The 16,369-nt window shown below is 37.0% G+C and overlaps 1 protein-coding gene across 4 annotated transcripts in view; it reads right to left on the bottom strand.

The window, feature by feature from the left end:
- The window catches only part of cntnap2a (contactin associated protein 2a), a 289,428-nt gene that overhangs the window by 106,403 nt on the left and 166,656 nt on the right, over positions 1–16,369 (bottom strand). For all 4 annotated transcript variants that reach the window (XM_081601734.1, XM_081601735.1, XM_008438563.3 and 1 more), the window contains exons 13-15: positions 15,867–15,986; positions 14,916–15,031; positions 11,729–11,813 (exon numbers count right to left, since the gene is read on the bottom strand). In XM_081601734.1, coding sequence (XP_081457860.1) covers positions 11,729–11,813; positions 14,916–15,031; positions 15,867–15,986 — 321 coding nt within the window. The remainder of the gene's footprint in view (positions 1–11,728; positions 11,814–14,915; positions 15,032–15,866; positions 15,987–16,369) is intronic.

Below are 16,369 nucleotides of genomic sequence, written 5' to 3'. Positions count from 1 at the left end.
ATTTTTTTTTTAGAATTGGTTTAATTTCTGGTATAGGAAGTAACAGCAAAGTAAGATAAAACCACATCGGGTTTTACTGGGTCTTACTCGTACATCTTTTAGAGCAAACACATTATTTTTCATTTACTTCACATTTTTGTTTTCCAAAATGAGCTACTGTGCAGAAAAAAAACACACAAAAAGAAGACCCGGTATTTAGCAACCTTTCATAAAAGCAGAGTAGAAATGGAAATACAATTTTGAAAAATGTTTTTGCTTTAAAATACATGACTAAAACAGCTTCTGGTAAAATTGTCTTCAATCTTTCTCAGTAGTGGATTTGGTATGTCTGTGTGCATCAGCACAGCAATGGGTAAATAAGATGAAATTATGAACTGCGCCATTTGATAATACTTATGTTTTTGATGGTCGGCGAACTAATCGGTTTAAATTTATTTTAATATACAGTATAAAGTGTTACCAGTGTGCGTTTACACACACACACACACACACACACACACACACACACACACACACACACACACGTACGCACGCACACAGGCATGCACGCACGCACGCACACGCACACACACGCACACACACACGGTAAGTCAGTCTAAAGATTAAATGTCATATTTATACATAACAGAGCAGAATAAAACTGCTATTTGAGGAAAGCAATACAGTGATGTTCTAAAAGGTGATTCTAGGATTAGCTACTATCATATGTGAATTACATTCTAAAGGAAAAATAAAAAACTATATTCGTTTGATCTTCTAATTCCTTTAAGAGCTGAAATGAGATGATACTTCCTTTGAGTAATAGCAGTGGGACAAGAAGTGTCTCTTATCTTCTTTTTTAAGTTCTGACAGTTGTCAAAGGAGTTTGAGCATCACAGGTGTTTTTAGACACAATCTTGCATAATTGTAATATACGTTTTTGAACAGAAGTTCTTATTTTCATGATTGATTGTCTCAAAAAACAAACAAACCTGAAACTCCATCCTTTCTTCAAATAATGGAAAGTATTTAAGTCGATCATAACTAATATTTTCTGATCACCAATATGTTATCATGCTCGACTGCTTAGGAACAAAAGGGTGGAAATTTAAACATAAGGCAGACAAACGCACACATATGCAAATGGAGCTGGGTAATTATGAGAGAATGTCACATGGTATGTCAACATTTGATAAGACAAACATCATGAATATTCAGTAGTTTGTTCAGTCTCCTCATTTGAAAGACAGGACACAAATTGCTCCACAGAACTACGTCTTTTACACGCTTCTTTGTCACAATAACTCGGTAAGAGACAAACAATAGATTTACAATAGAACTGATGTTAAATCAAATAGCTTACATTACAAATAGACTCACTGATAAACACATTCCCTGCTACGTAAAAATGTGCAAACTTTTTAATGCAACTTTCTTGGGTTCATTTCATATCCCCTCAAGGTCAAGTTAGATAATCAACCTCCCTCCCTGTGTTGCTTCATTAGCATCACTGAAAGATATTTCCCCCGTTTTTTTTTCCTCCTGTTGTTTCTCCAGTTGGCCTAATCTCTCTGTGCCCCAATATCCCGCTGTAATCTGAGAGCCGAGTTAAAACCGCCTCCAGTGACTGTCGCCAACATCATCACGCTAACCAGCAATCTGTGCACTTCCAAATTCAAATATGCATGCTTAGCAAGAAAACCAATGTGGGAATATTTCTTGATTTTTTATATAAATGAGTGTAAGACAGGGTTTAGAAAAGTTGCATGTCATGCAAGGATGAGGGGCTTCTAAATGTCTGATGATCCATTTGTGATCACGCTCTAGATCTCCCCGACAGTCGATACTCCTGGCAACCTTGGAGAGGAAAATTCACTGCAAATTAAAAGACATCATTGCAACTCATTAAGTGAGTCAATTTCACTTTTCCAGATGCCTTTTATAATTTCTTCAGCTTTTCATTTGAGGTGTTGTGCATGTAGCTGTTTGCGTCTACGCAGAGAAGGGAACCAGTATTTTGAAGAACTTCCAGTGATTCTTCTCTCTTTCCCCACCAAGCTGTTGCTGCAGAGTGCAATGTTTATTTCTTTTCTCTTTTTGTCTGTCAGTTTATACTCTTTGAATTGGTTGATAACCCAAATAGTATTGTTGAATTTATTCGATGAGCTAAACACTGGTTCCTGCCATGTTCAATGTTGTACTGACCATCTTTGAATAAGAAACAAATGTAGAAAAGAAAATGTGTTAAGATGGATTTCACCTCTAAACAACAGCACAAAAAAAAGACAGATTTCATATATGAACTTTTCAGGAAGAGACTAAATCAAAGTAGCTGATTTAATGTCAGATAGTGAGTAAATGATAATGGTGCATGTAAACACCTGTATCAAAATGTGTAGTAGAAATTACTATATCACATCATATCATCAGGAAATTTTTCATGGACATAAAAAAAGTACAACTAAAAAAGGTTACTTGATATACTAGAGGTTTTCAGTACATTAAGGTGCATTTGTCTCTTATTTGAGTGGGATACTTTCTTTATACATGGCATGCCTACGGCCTTTCCATGTATCAATCAATCTTCTCCTCAGATAGGAGAAGATTGATTTTAAAGAGAGATAAAATAGGAAAGATGAAGAAAATACACAACAGGAAAAAAGGCATAACCTGGACAAGGAAAATTAAAATTGAGAAACATATAATGAGAGGTAGGTAATCAAACTGCATGCAATATCTCCTCCTTTTAGATCCAATTTTCAGTTTTTGTGCATTTATCCTTATATGTTTAGACCAACTATGTACTTTGTTTAACATATATCTGTAGACTGTGTAAATGTTTTAATGTCTGTGTATATGTCTCTCTTTGGTGCTTTTAGTCAGGTAATGTTTGTTTTTTCACTATTTTTATATGCAGTGTAATGTTTCTATTATTATAAAGTCAAAGCAAAACATATGACATATTCTTTTGACTCACCTAAAGAGAAATCTGAGACCATTGTCTCAGACAGAATTGTAATGCAAACAATGGCAATAACAAAACTGTTAGAAAAGGGCTCACAATGCATTGCACTGAGTGTTTCCTATTGTCTATGGATAATAGACTCCCTTGTAAGCTGGTTGTATCGACTGATGTTTAATTTTGGCTGAGGACAGCAAAGGTAGAAAACAACTGTCTGAATGTGTGGTTTGGATGCTCTCAGCTATATGCTTGAAAAAGCCTATAATGAGAGTCTTATTAAATATTTTCAAACAACACAGTTTTCTTTATGATAAACAAGGATTTTAGGACTACGTATATGATCGGAGGCATACATGTCTGCAGAAATAACTTACAGTTTCTCATGGGGTGAGTTTCACAACTTTCAATGTTTTAAGAACACTATTACAATACATAGTATGCCACCTGAAATACAGATGGGCCTACCCAGTTCGGTGTTGCACAGAGTGCAATATAATGGTGACTGGGTGAGCGATACTAATGGCATCTAATAGCTGTAACACCTAAAATAAACCATTTACTTTATGCTAGCTCACTTGCCTGCACACCTTCCCGGTAATACCTGATGGGGTAATTTTGAAAATATGAGAGCTGTTTTCTCCCAGTTTTTGTTTGCAGATTGCCAACTTTCAAATGGCCATATTTTACTTTTATGTTTATGACATCATTGGAGATCTTAGAATCCAAACTTTTAGAATATGTAAATAACTCAAAACTCCCCCGGGGAGAGTTGTTCCTGGATTTGTTGTTGCTGGTCACATATGTCCAAATGAAAACATTTATTTGCATGGCATTAAAATGCAAATGTAATTCTAACACCAGGTAAATTTAGACTGATATTTACACAATGTAAGCAATGTATTGTTGGTTGGCTTTAAAACAAAAAAAGAAAAAATTACTGGGTGAATTAAATTAAAGAAAAAGGCAAACGGCTTCCAACAACAACAAAAAAAAAAAAAAACACAAGGCTTTAAAACTCCTTCTTTTCTTTCAGTCAATTCCACTATTCACACCACACATTTGCAATAGGACAAGGACACCAATTTCAACTAACTGCTTAATCACAAACAAGCCATGTGAACCTGGTCTAATTAACGGCACAGCAACAAGTAATTTGGACAAATAGAAGCGCGGGCAGAGAGGGATATCATTAAAAACATTTTGTTTCAGTTTAAAAAGCCCTGTGTCATGCAGTTGCTTTTAAAAGCCTGTTATTTTAGGGAACTCACAGGTGTTCTAAAATCACACCGAAACGTAAACACTTGCTGTTATTATTTGCCGGGGGATGCATTAGGAATCTGAACCTGATGGTGCACAACTGCTCTGTAGATCTTAACAGAGTTTTACCATTGACCTGAGGTGGGATCTTCATATATCTGGAGCTTAATTAGGATGACCAAAATGGGCTGGACTGTGAAAGGCCCTCCTCATCTCGAGGGGATATACATTTGTCAGGAATAAATTTGTGTCCAAAATAACATTTTGATAATTATTCTTTTCTTATTTAACACCTTTGAACATGTGTTCAACATTGTGTGTAAATTGGTTAACACATTGTCCATTACACCGTTGGACATTACTCAGTAACTATTACACTTGCATCTTTTGCTGGAATGAATCCAAAAAGGTAAATACACCAGTAAATCTTAAAAACTGTGAATATGTAAATTTCTTTGCATTCAATGCTTGGTTGGGCCTCCACTTGTATGAATGACTACATCAATGCACTATGGCTTAGAGGCAATCAGCTTGTGACACTGTGCAGCCATAATGGTATCCCAGATTAATTTCCCACTATACCCTTAATTCATGCATGTATAATACATTAGGAATAGGCTGAAAAAAAAAAACCTTTGGAGCATTTTTGAAATAAAAAAAAAATCTCAAGCAGTATAAAAGAAGATAAAAAGGAAAAAAATAAAAGAGCAATGAGACACTGTTCTTGCAAACGACTGTAATACCCCAGGTTAATGTAGTGTAAAGTGTTATACTACTTCTTTTTGACACTGGCACCTGTGTGACTGCAAACTGTAAGTGCTGTACTCAGGTAGACAGACACAGAGCTGGATAAGACACATGCCTCTGTCAACACAACATATGATCGCATTATCCCAGGCAATGACGCATCAACAAGGCAACTGGAACCAAAGACAGGACTTTATGTAATGTAAATGATCTGGGAATCTCTGAGAGGGGTCACGTTGTGTGTCCTTGTTTTATATACAGTCTGTTCTGCCGTTATGACTTTAGCAGACAAAAAATACTGACTTGTTTTCCGAGTAAGACACATACTGTATATGCCTATTTTTCTATCTTAATGGAACCAGATCATTTCTAAATGCCTTCTGTGTAAAGCATTTATCTTACATTTTGTCATTCTACTACTAAACACTTCAATGTATTTTACGGAGATTCTATGTGATTGAGCAATGCAAAATGGAACATAATAGTAATAGTCAACTGTAAAAGGATATTGTACGCTTGAAAAGTGTTTGCATTTGTTTTCAGTAAACCAAGTCTTTACTTTAAAACTTGCTTCTTTCAGTGTTACCCTATATTTAACTCAATTTATCTGCTCTTCTACATTGACCAGCTTCCTTTCGCTTGCTAAAAAAAAACATCTAGATATCATGATACTGGCATCACTATTATATGTTGTGAAAATAATGTATTAAAAAGAGCAATTTTTGTCCAATCTGAGCAGATCACCTGTTTCCACCTGTTTGCAGTTTCCCCTACACAACTTTGTCTGAAAACTGCATCTGTTTTCGTATGCTGATTGTAGAAAAGTTCCACGTCTAGACAGTGTATAATGCTATCTGCCATTGTCTTTGTTATTATCTGCCAGTGCATGGGTAGAACAAACCCTGCAACCATTGTTCGTTCTGTGCATGTGCGGTTTCACATCTGTGGAGAGTAACCCAGGCTATCAGCTGTGGCTCAAAACTTATACTTTGGTCAAATAAATACTACTTTAACTGTGCAAATCTAAAACAGCTCACCTGTTTTATTTTAGCAGGCTACAATCTACATTTTCTTGCTCTCCATCTTTCACGTTTGCATTATTTATCCATCTCATTAAAAATTACATAGCTGTTTGAATATTTGACAACTTCCATCCTGGATTTATTGAAGGTAAAGGATCCTCTACAAAGATATACGTCACTGAACTGGAGCTCTTAGAAAGATGTTGCCACTTTCAGGAAAATGGGTCATGAGTCCGAAAAATATCTTTTGTTCCCCTCGAACAGGCGATCAAAGTAGTCTTGGCTTGATACAGAAAATAACCCACTTCTCCTGCTGTGAAACTGACTGTCTACTCTTAGTCACCAAAATCACGCAGTTGTTTTGGCTGTCGGGGAAGCGAGCCAGTCAAATGAGTGAAACCGATAGCTAAAGTGTGAAAAAGTTTAGGAGGTGTGAATATTTTTGCAAGACATTGTTAAATTACTGGAGTAAAAAAAAAGAAAAGAAAAAACTAAATGTACAAGTCCATTTTTCTCATAATGAGTATAGGTGTTGGCCCAAACTCTGCAGCAACCTTGAAGGAGGACTGATTCCCATCACCACATGTAAAGTAGAGCAAGTGTGAGACAATAATTTAATGTTAATTAGGAGCTTGTCTATGGGGGGTAAGGAAAGGAAAAGAGCGAGAAAGATGGGAGGAGTGGATAGCATTAGAGATGCCTGAGGATCTGAGTAATAGCTTTCCTCCTTCTTGTCTTTCAGTATATTAGTTCATGTTCCCTCTCAGCTCCTTCTAGCTTCTGGCTCTGGGTTCTTTCTAAAATTAATGACACTGTATCCAGAACATTAGTTGAGTAATGAAAGACATAGCTCTGTGTGGGGGCACAATAGACTAATAAAATTGAATGGCATAAAATATGGAATCTAAAAAGATGTTAATAGTGATATAATCTCAAGCAAATGGAGTACAAGTACATGGTCGCTGTTGAAAATGTTAATACTTCTTCACAAGCAGTGAGACTGTCAAGAAATAGCCTCAGTAAGTGTCCCAACTTAAAGACCATGCCAGGAATTAGTCAGCAGAACTCACTGAGCACTAAAGAAGTTTGGGGAATGCATAATTTTCAACATAATGAGTGACAAAACATTTTTTTTTGTTATTCAGCTGAACGCATGCTAGCCTTGTTCCTAATTCACAGCGGTGCACCATTATTGGGACTTGATGCATTTGCAGAAAGAAGAAATCCAGACAAAAAGCCAGAGGAGAAGGAGAGAGAAGCTATTGCGTCCCGCTGCTGCTGCATTTGCAAAGGTTAATGATGAACATCAGAAACCACGGATGAGAGGGGAAAAAAAACATAAACAGATGGTTAACCAGTGCTGAGGAAGTGAAGTCATTAGGGTTGAACGCAAGACATGCGAGTATTTGAATGAATATGTGTGCCAGAACGATGGCACCGGTTTACTTGACTGTTACTTGTGAGGCAATAATTGAGAGCAGAGGTACCAGAGGAATGGACTGGAACAAAGCCACACATACACACAGCCTCATTATCCTGAACCACACTCATCTCTCATCTCTTGTCACCCTTGTTTCTTTTTCATCTCCTCCTGTGTTCACCTTGTTTGTATCATATGCACCCAGGGCCAATTTTCAACCTCTTATTCTGTGCATAGTTGGTTCAGGAAAAACTTTAAATCAGGATTCATGAGCCGCGACTTACCCAGGTCAAATTGTTTTCAAACCCTCTAGTTGACACGTGGGTTAGATGGTGTATGTTTAATTCATCGGCAAGTATGAAAATATTGAATCGAAGGCAAAATATAATCCTTGAATAAAACATTCTCATAGTTAACGTTGTGAAACAATGGACTTATTACGGAAATAACAATGTTATAATCTTTAGTCTGTTTCTGACCACAGAATGTGACTATCAGTCATAAATTGATAGTCATAAGCTATATAAGTTACCTTATAACTTTTCTTTATTGTTCACTGTGAAAATCTTCTCTAATTTCATCCATCTGCTGTATAATAGTGTTGTATCAGGAACCCTTTTCTCTCTGTTGGTCACTAATTTATTCACAACTAAAAAACATACGAATAATTCAGGATTATATAACGTAATAAAATAAATAGCCCTTTTTATACCACTGGCATTCTTTTGCTGTCAACTTGATAAGAGATGTGCTTTGTTGTACGAGTGGAAATTGCCAGCATATTAGCGCTTACTGTGTGAGCTGCATATTTTTTCACTCAGTGAAACACAGTTCAGTGAATAAATAAGCTCCTTTACTTGACGGAAAAATACGTTTTCCCTATTAACCTGCATGCTTTAAAATGTTTCTATCATTCACCTCGAGGACAGGCTGGGAAAGAAAGAAACAGCATGCACTTTGGCAAGTTAAAACTTCTATAAGGCTGTGTGTGCATTTGTGTGCACAATGCTCAGAATTAAAATCAAATCTGCGCGTGTTTGCGTGTCTGAGTTTGTGCTAGGCCATTCCACAGTTTTTGATGTCCGTAATTTAATCTGCATTTCCTTTCTATAATTCAGTGAAAGTTTATTTAAGTTTCCGCTTGCATAGTTATCTGGCTGGTCTTCAGAGGACAACGAGCAAAGTAAATATTTTCTTCTGAAAATACATATTAAAGTAATGAACAAAAACATTCATTTAATCTTTCAATTTTTGAGTCAGAAAAAAAAAAACAGAAACTACTATTTCTGACAGTGTCATTGGTGCCAATTAATTGTACCCCTAACAATTCTTTGGACTCAGTTATTTTTAAGCATTGTATTTTTTATGCTTATTGAAATGTGCAGGAACTGTTAATCACTAATCTACACTTCCTGTCACCCCAAAGTTTAAATATATTATATATGAGACACAGGAGCTGATTTCTCTCTGACATGCTTCAAAATAAATAAGACAAGAAGAGTCTTTCAAGTAAGAACAACTTGTGTTGAGTTCAAATTTAAAGAATAAAATAGCTATTCACCTCAAGTCAGGTCGATACTGATTATATGTACAACCAGAACGCCATTTGGAAATCGAACAACTTGAAACGAGTGAAACTGTGACAAAAATAGCAATGATTCATGTTTTCTTGCAGACATGTCCAGGAGTATGAAGAGCTTATGTTTTGGAGAACTGCAGCAAGTAGTTGTGTCATCGGGCCACCATGCATCAATCACAACTATTAAATGATATACAGTTGCTTATGCAAAGATTTTTTTTTTTACATTTGTCAGTGTGCAAAATTGCCAGTGCAATACATGATGAATTATTTTTTATTCATTTTACACACATTTCTTGTGGTGCCAGTAATTGAAATGGGAAGACAGGAAACATTTAGGTTTGATATTCTTCTTTTGTGTAGGCACTGGTTTATGATGCATTTTCTTTTATTTTGACAAACTATGGCAACTTCTTCCAAGAGTCATTTGATGTGACCATGGCAATTAGCGTAGACAAAGAACAAGCAACATACATACATATTTTCTTCTCCATTTGTCAGATTATAATAATGGTAATAGAAAAAGTGTTTTCAGAAAGTTTTAAGAAAGACAGAAACAATGTGATGGGACAGAATGTCGATCATATACACAACAAAAAACATGAAAGATGTAAAATTGAGATTGTAGAAAGGGAGGAAGGCAACATGAGAGGGGACACGGATACAGAAAAGTACAAAGATGAGTTACAGAAGATAAGTATGAAGCAAGAGGAGGGAAGAGATGGGCGGAAATTGATAAATGTGGATTCTGTAGAATATACGCAGGAGTGGAAAGAGGAAAATATGAGATAGAAGAAGGAATAAGCAGGATGGAAAGATAAATGAAATATTACTGTGTCCACGTTGTGTATTTTTTATTTCTATATGTGTGTCTGTGCACACATCTGGACAGAGCACTCTGGTAGTTTCAGGTTCCCATCTTGTGAATCAGTGAATACTGAACAGAACATGACTGCTGATGGTGGGTGTGTTAATGCGAGAGACGTGATAAAATAATGCTAAAATGACAAAATAAGTGACAGAGGTTAAGAAGAGGTCAAACATTTACAACAATTACTGTCCAAGCTTTTAAAATAGGTGTGCTGGTGGCACAATATAATTCCTATTTAATGGTTCGTTTGGCTTCAAAATGCCAGTCCTCGGCTAATAGATGAGATCTGGATGGAATGAAAATGGAAGTAGTGGAGAAGCCAGTGTGTATCTGCCTTGCGTACATGCGTGCTTGTGGTTCGCAAAGGAAATGCTGTTGACGGTGTAATTTGATGAAAGCTGACAGGTAATTTATGAAGCATATTTTTGGGTAAATGATTTTTCTTGCTCCTACTTTCTCAGTCATTTTAGACGAGTAATTGGATTTCCCTAACTTTACATGTAGTGAATTAGGAGTAAGCTAGTTAATGAAGGTCTGCCTAGCTGCATGGTTATGTGTCGTGGCATGAGTGTGTTCCCATGCTGGTTTAAAGAGAAAAATAAATATATTAAGTGAGTATGCATTTGTGTGTGTGTGCGTGTGTGTGTGTGTGTGTGCGCGTGCGTGTGTGTGTGTGTGTGTGTGTGTGTGTGTGCGCACGCTATGTTAGTAGATGAAAGGACCATCTTTCATTGCTATGGAAGTTAATTGCAAAGTTTTGGTCTGCTGCACTAAGACCCGTCTATTACAAACCACCTTTATTTCTTTCAGTCAATCAAAAACCATGGACACAATCGCATGAGCAAGCGCAAGCACAAAAAGCAATCGCTATGTTTATAAGGACTCTTTACTAAAATAACACAGCTAATATTCCTTTTCTAAAAAGAGCAGTCCTACTCCAATCCCAAAAGTTTTAAACACCATTGGAATTTGTGGGAATTTCTATCCTCAAAAAGCTGCAATGTCTCACTTACTGGTTGCCTACCAGTGTTTCTCACCTCACAACCATAGTAAACGAGCTTCTTTGTACACATTACCCTAACAAATCCACCATCGCTTCATCTCCTGCAATTTCTTTGTCTGCTTTTGCTCTCGTTAATTGCTAGGAGTGCTTTTTCTTTACGAAGCTATCCTCAAAGGTAGGTCGTTGTGGTCATGCTCTGTGCACGCAAAGTGCGTGTATGTGGGCATGGACGGAATGCAATGTGTTTTTGCCAAAAGAAAACAGGTCAGAAAATGATTGCAAGCTTGTTATTCTAATAGTGAAAAATGAGAGTGGTGTTTAAGTGCACAAACATGGATCGTACAATCAAGGGTGTTAGTGGAAAACATTCCGAGCTGCTGCACACGGAGCTCAGATCAAAGTCAAACCTCTTAGGAAGGAGCAATTAAACACACATTTTTACAAATCCAAAGTAAACTGATATGAAACCACTAGGCCTAGATCAATCAAAGTGAATCTAGTCAAACCCAATGCAAATAAAAGTAAGCCAAATTATTCCAGTTGGGACTCCTCTCCTTTGCAGTGGTCTGTTTCAGTTGCAGAAGTAGTTCCAGAAGAATGATTTAAACACAAAGAGGGGAAAAGAGGAGTAGGTGGTGCTGTACATCAACCAGCTGAGAGTGCATTATTTTTTGAAGAAACATTTGCATGTAGTTTTCGACATTCTTGGCACTGTGGTAGACAATCCAGTAAACATAAAAGCAGCTTTATGGTTTTTATTTACTCTTGTGTGTACAATTAATTCTCCATCGCACCGTATATGCGAATGAAAACAGAACATTCTTCCTCTATGTGTGCCGCCTTGTTTTGGAGTCTGCAGTGAATTAAGATGCCATCTTCATCCCTTACCTGGAGTGTTGAGCAGTCGGGACATGCGACAGCTGTAGATGATTTGCTGCTCGCAGTGTTCTGCACTGGTGGTGATGGCTGTCACCTGGAAACACAGGCAAGGATCTGTGCTTTCACTTCATCTTTTTCAGCCAGACACACCAATTTCAGTCAGCAACAAAATAAGAAAACAAAATTAAGTATAAAAAAAAAAAAAAAAAAGCTTCACTTCCTTCTACATTTAAATGGTTGAAAATCAAATGTCAAACGTTAAAATGAAAGAGCATACTGTAAAGAAAGCAAACTGCGTCATTTCTTATTTTTAAAGCATCATTTTGGGGGGAAAGAAATGTAATCATTCCTCGTGGGGTATTGCAACATGTGAAATTCACCCACAGTTGGCTTTTGACCGAGAGTGACAACTCTAATCTATAACCACACAGCAGAAAGATTAAGGTATCGACTCCTTAATGCAAGAGAGCAGATTCAGGCAACCTAAGCCGTATTTAAAAGAACCCCAGCAGACAACTCATACAGCGATGAGGTTAAGTACTCGTTATGCTGGTTTATCACCAGGCATTTGCAGGTCTGGAGGCTCAAAGATTTAAAGTGCGGCTGATTTAGTTTTTGTTGCATTTCAGTGAGAAGCATGGAGAATGATGAGGCGGCTGTTGTGGGATTTTAGGATAAAACAAACAGATTTATTGCATATTTGTAAAAAATGTAAAAAAAGTTACAGTCTTCCTCTATTGTTTATAAAGCTTCTGGCACATCTATATTCACCAACATGTTATGCTTGGTCTAAATGCAAATTAATATTTATTATGGTAACACTTTATTTGAAGGGGGGTGAATAAGACTGTCATGACACTGTCATAAACATGACATAACACCTGTCATGAACATGAATAAGCCTTCATGAATATTTATGACTGCTGTCATAAAGCGTCATTTGGTAAATTATGACACTTTTAATACAAAGTTGACATTATTCAAAATGTCTTTGTTATGACAACTTGACATTAACCAAGAAATCATTACTGATATAAATTTGTTATAAAAGCATTACTGATTGCACTTTAAAAATTAGGTATCTTTATGTTATTAAAGGTAAAGTTTAAATAGTAATAATTTCTTGGTTAATGTTAAGTTGTCATAACAAAGACATTTTGAATAATGTCAACTTTGTATTAAAATTGTCATATTTTACCGAATGATGCTTTATGACAACAGTCATAAATATTCATGAAGGCTTATTCATGTTCATGACATGTGTTATGTCATGTTTATGAAAGTGTCATGACAGTCTTATTTACCCCCCTTCAAATAAAGTGTTACCTTTATTATTTAGCAACTAGCAGATGCATTTTCCAACATCACACAAGGGAGTACAGAGATGAGTTGAAAAAAATGAAATACGAGACCTGTAATGATGCAGCTCACAAATAAAACAGTCTAGGGCAGGGGTGCCCAATACGTCGATCACGGAAGGTTTTGAGTCGATTTCGGCAGGTGACAAACTGATCGCCGCCAGGACGCTGAGACCAGCACTTCCTCCTCTGATAGGCTTATCAAAAATATTCACTAAGATCCTAAACGTTTGTAACTTCATTAAAAGAGAATAATTATAAAAAGTCAACAAAACATGTTAAAATTAATAATCTCAGTAATTATTGTTTCAACAAGGTGTTGCGCAATTCAGTGCTTTTCGGTTCCATTAACAAAAAAAGAGAAAAAAAGGCAACTCAAAGACCGACTGTCGAGCAGAGCAGGAGTTTAAATTAGCTACTCAACCACCGCTGTGTTCATGAGAGGCTTATTAATAATCAAGAAATAAATATCAAGCCTGGAAACCTGATATCATAATGGACTGAATGTTGTGTATTTAATGTAATCTTTGCTCGGATTGCGGGGTGCAGGCAGTTGCCACGGCAACGGGTGTGCTTAAACGACAAAGAGAGAGAGAGTAAAAAGGTAGGAGTGGTTTTGAGTTGATGGTCTTTTCGAATTGTTTTACCTTTGTTTACCTTTGCTGTGGTTCATTACACCTGCTGTAGTTTCTGAATGTTCAATAAATGACAAACTTGGACTAATCACCTCGTTCTTTATGAGCATACATCACACAACATCAAATGGGACAAATATATTTTATTAAGTTTTAAATTCTACCGCGATAATTATGTGAAATTAAATTAATCATATCCCGACATCAGAAGATTTGCCTTTACATTTACTGGGCTCTTTGGTTCCTCCTATCAGTTTGTAGTTTCTCATAGTGAGGTCATCAAACCAAATTTCAGATCCACCATAACTGACTGACACCTACTGGTGTCAGGTTTGCAACCAGCGTCTGACTGAGAAACCAGTAAGCTGCTCCCAGTGTCAGAATGAGGAAGAAACTGGATTAGGTTTTCTGTCACTTTATTATTTCTGCTACAACTGATGTATATTCGCATATAAAATAAGTCAATAGAGTTTAATTTGTAATTTTTATGCCTTTGTGTCATGAGGTAGATCTCAGGCGGCTGGTGAGTGAAAAAGTAGATCTTACTCTCAAAAAGTTTGGGCACCCCTGGTCTAGGGACTATGAGCACATCTCTTTATGGCCAGGTTTTCAACAACCTTGTATTTTTATAACGAAGTAAAAAGTTGGTGGACTTGAATGTTTCTAACTTTCTATCTTGGCTTTGTTCTCATCAATTTGATGTCCAAGAATATTTTCAAAGTAACACAGACAAATAGGATTTGGATTAAAAAAAGGACATGTTGCTGCACTTAGGCAGAGCAAACATGATTCATTTTCTATCTACGTAGCTGTTAAGAGACCCCAAAACTTCCTGAAAATAAAGAAAAACCTTTGACGTCCTACTGCAAACATCCTGACAGGTCATCTCTGGACAGCTTGTCAAGACCAAGGTGACAGTTTGATCATTAAAACAAAACGTTCAGGGACGAGTTTGTCACATATACGTATTAACACAAAAGTCATTACTGAATTGGCTTAAGTAATTTGAGTTCTGATGTCTTAAATGGTGTCACACAGTGTTTATTACGCAGTGTTTATAGGGGGGAATGGATATTTGATTATTCAAATAATCAAGATTTCTTACAATACAGTATTCAGTATTATAATATATATTGTGCAGTTGTATTCCCATTGGCAACCCAAAACGTTACGGGACTACAGACTCCTGTCTGTGTGTGTTACCTGATCCATAGAGGAACTGTAGTTGACTTGGAGGACAGTTCGTCTCTCTCTGCTCGAGCCGGTGATTGATATTCTGGGTGGCAGGTTGTTCCTAACAGTTGTCCACACTTTGTCTTCTTCTCGTACACAAATGCAAAACCACAACACCGAATCATAAATCAGAGCACACGAACAATACGATGAATTTATTCAATTTAATCTGTTTACATGCTGATTGAGTAACTTAAACGCACTAAAAACAAAAAAACACAATTACACTTGACACTGCTGTTATTCTTGCATGCTGCTAGGGTCTGAATCACTCACTCCAATATTGTCCTGGTCATGTGCACCGCCATTCAAGAAATGTGCCAGTATAGGCTTCAGGTCTCTAAGAGGTGCAAATTTGTGCTAGAAAGAAAAACTCTTAACATTTAAACTTTTCTGGGGTGTTTGTGTGCGTGCGTGCGTGCGTGCGTGGGTGTGCGTGTGTGAGTGGTGCTTTTTTGGTGTGACTAAGGGGCCAACCAGTGGGGTGCAGTGACATTTCATCAAAAGTCTTGCCTTTGCTCTGCCTGCATGCTCTGCTGTTCCAGAGTATCTCTGTATTCAGTCATGTGTGCGCGTGCTCATGAAAGTGTGCATACGGGTGGCAGTGTGCCAAAAGTGTCACTTGGGCTGTTTGAGTCCTCTCAGATTTGCTCAAAAGCTTTATTTCATGTATGTTTGTGGTGTCTGCGTTGGTGTACATATGTTTAAGAGCATCTGTGGTTAATGCTCCTTAAATGCCACAATCTGTGCGCGTGTGTTGCCATGGAAACCCCAGGTTTGGCAGGTTAAGCCTGTCACTGTCTGAGGTTAAGAATAAGTAGGGCTGCAGAGTTTTCTTCCTTCTAGGGTCAATGAGACTAGGAAGAATTAAAACAGCACATGTAAATGAAGAGAATTTGCTGAAGCCAATGTCAAACCCACCTGTCATGTTGCAGTTTACTTTGAAGGGGCCGAGGGGTCCGCTACCGTCAGGGTCAATCCAGTAGGTGTCAGACGACCAACCCAAGTGTTTGTAAGCCTCACATGAAGGCTCGTGGACGGCTGCAGCAACAGAAAAACAGAAACGGAAAACATGAACCCTAAAAGTGAAAAGAGATTATTATATATATTAAAGACCACAATTTTTTGATTATGCATTGCAACATTAAAAGAAATCCATCAAGTCGTGTTGTAATAGGACTTTTCATGTTTTGTAACAATATCTCAAAGCGGCATGGTGCTGACATCAACTTATAAGGAGGAGTTTTTTTTTTTATTTCATTGTGGGGTTTTGTAACCCCAATGAAAAGAAAAAAATGATAGTTCCAGTTTGTGTGCAAAGTCAACAAATCTCTTCTGTTGTCATCAATTACTGCTCTTCTATCATTAAAACTTGGAACGTGTCAATTTCTTTTAGTTCTATATTGGTTGAAAGACGAATTGAT

Source organism: Poecilia reticulata, chromosome 20, assembly GCF_904066995.2.
Source record: "Poecilia reticulata chromosome 20, P_reticulata-male-v2, whole genome shotgun sequence".
Classification (NCBI taxonomy): domain Eukaryota; kingdom Metazoa; phylum Chordata; class Actinopteri; order Cyprinodontiformes; family Poeciliidae; genus Poecilia; species Poecilia reticulata.
The sequence above is the reverse complement of the archived record's forward strand: the minus strand, read 5'-3'. Positions and strand labels throughout refer to the sequence as shown.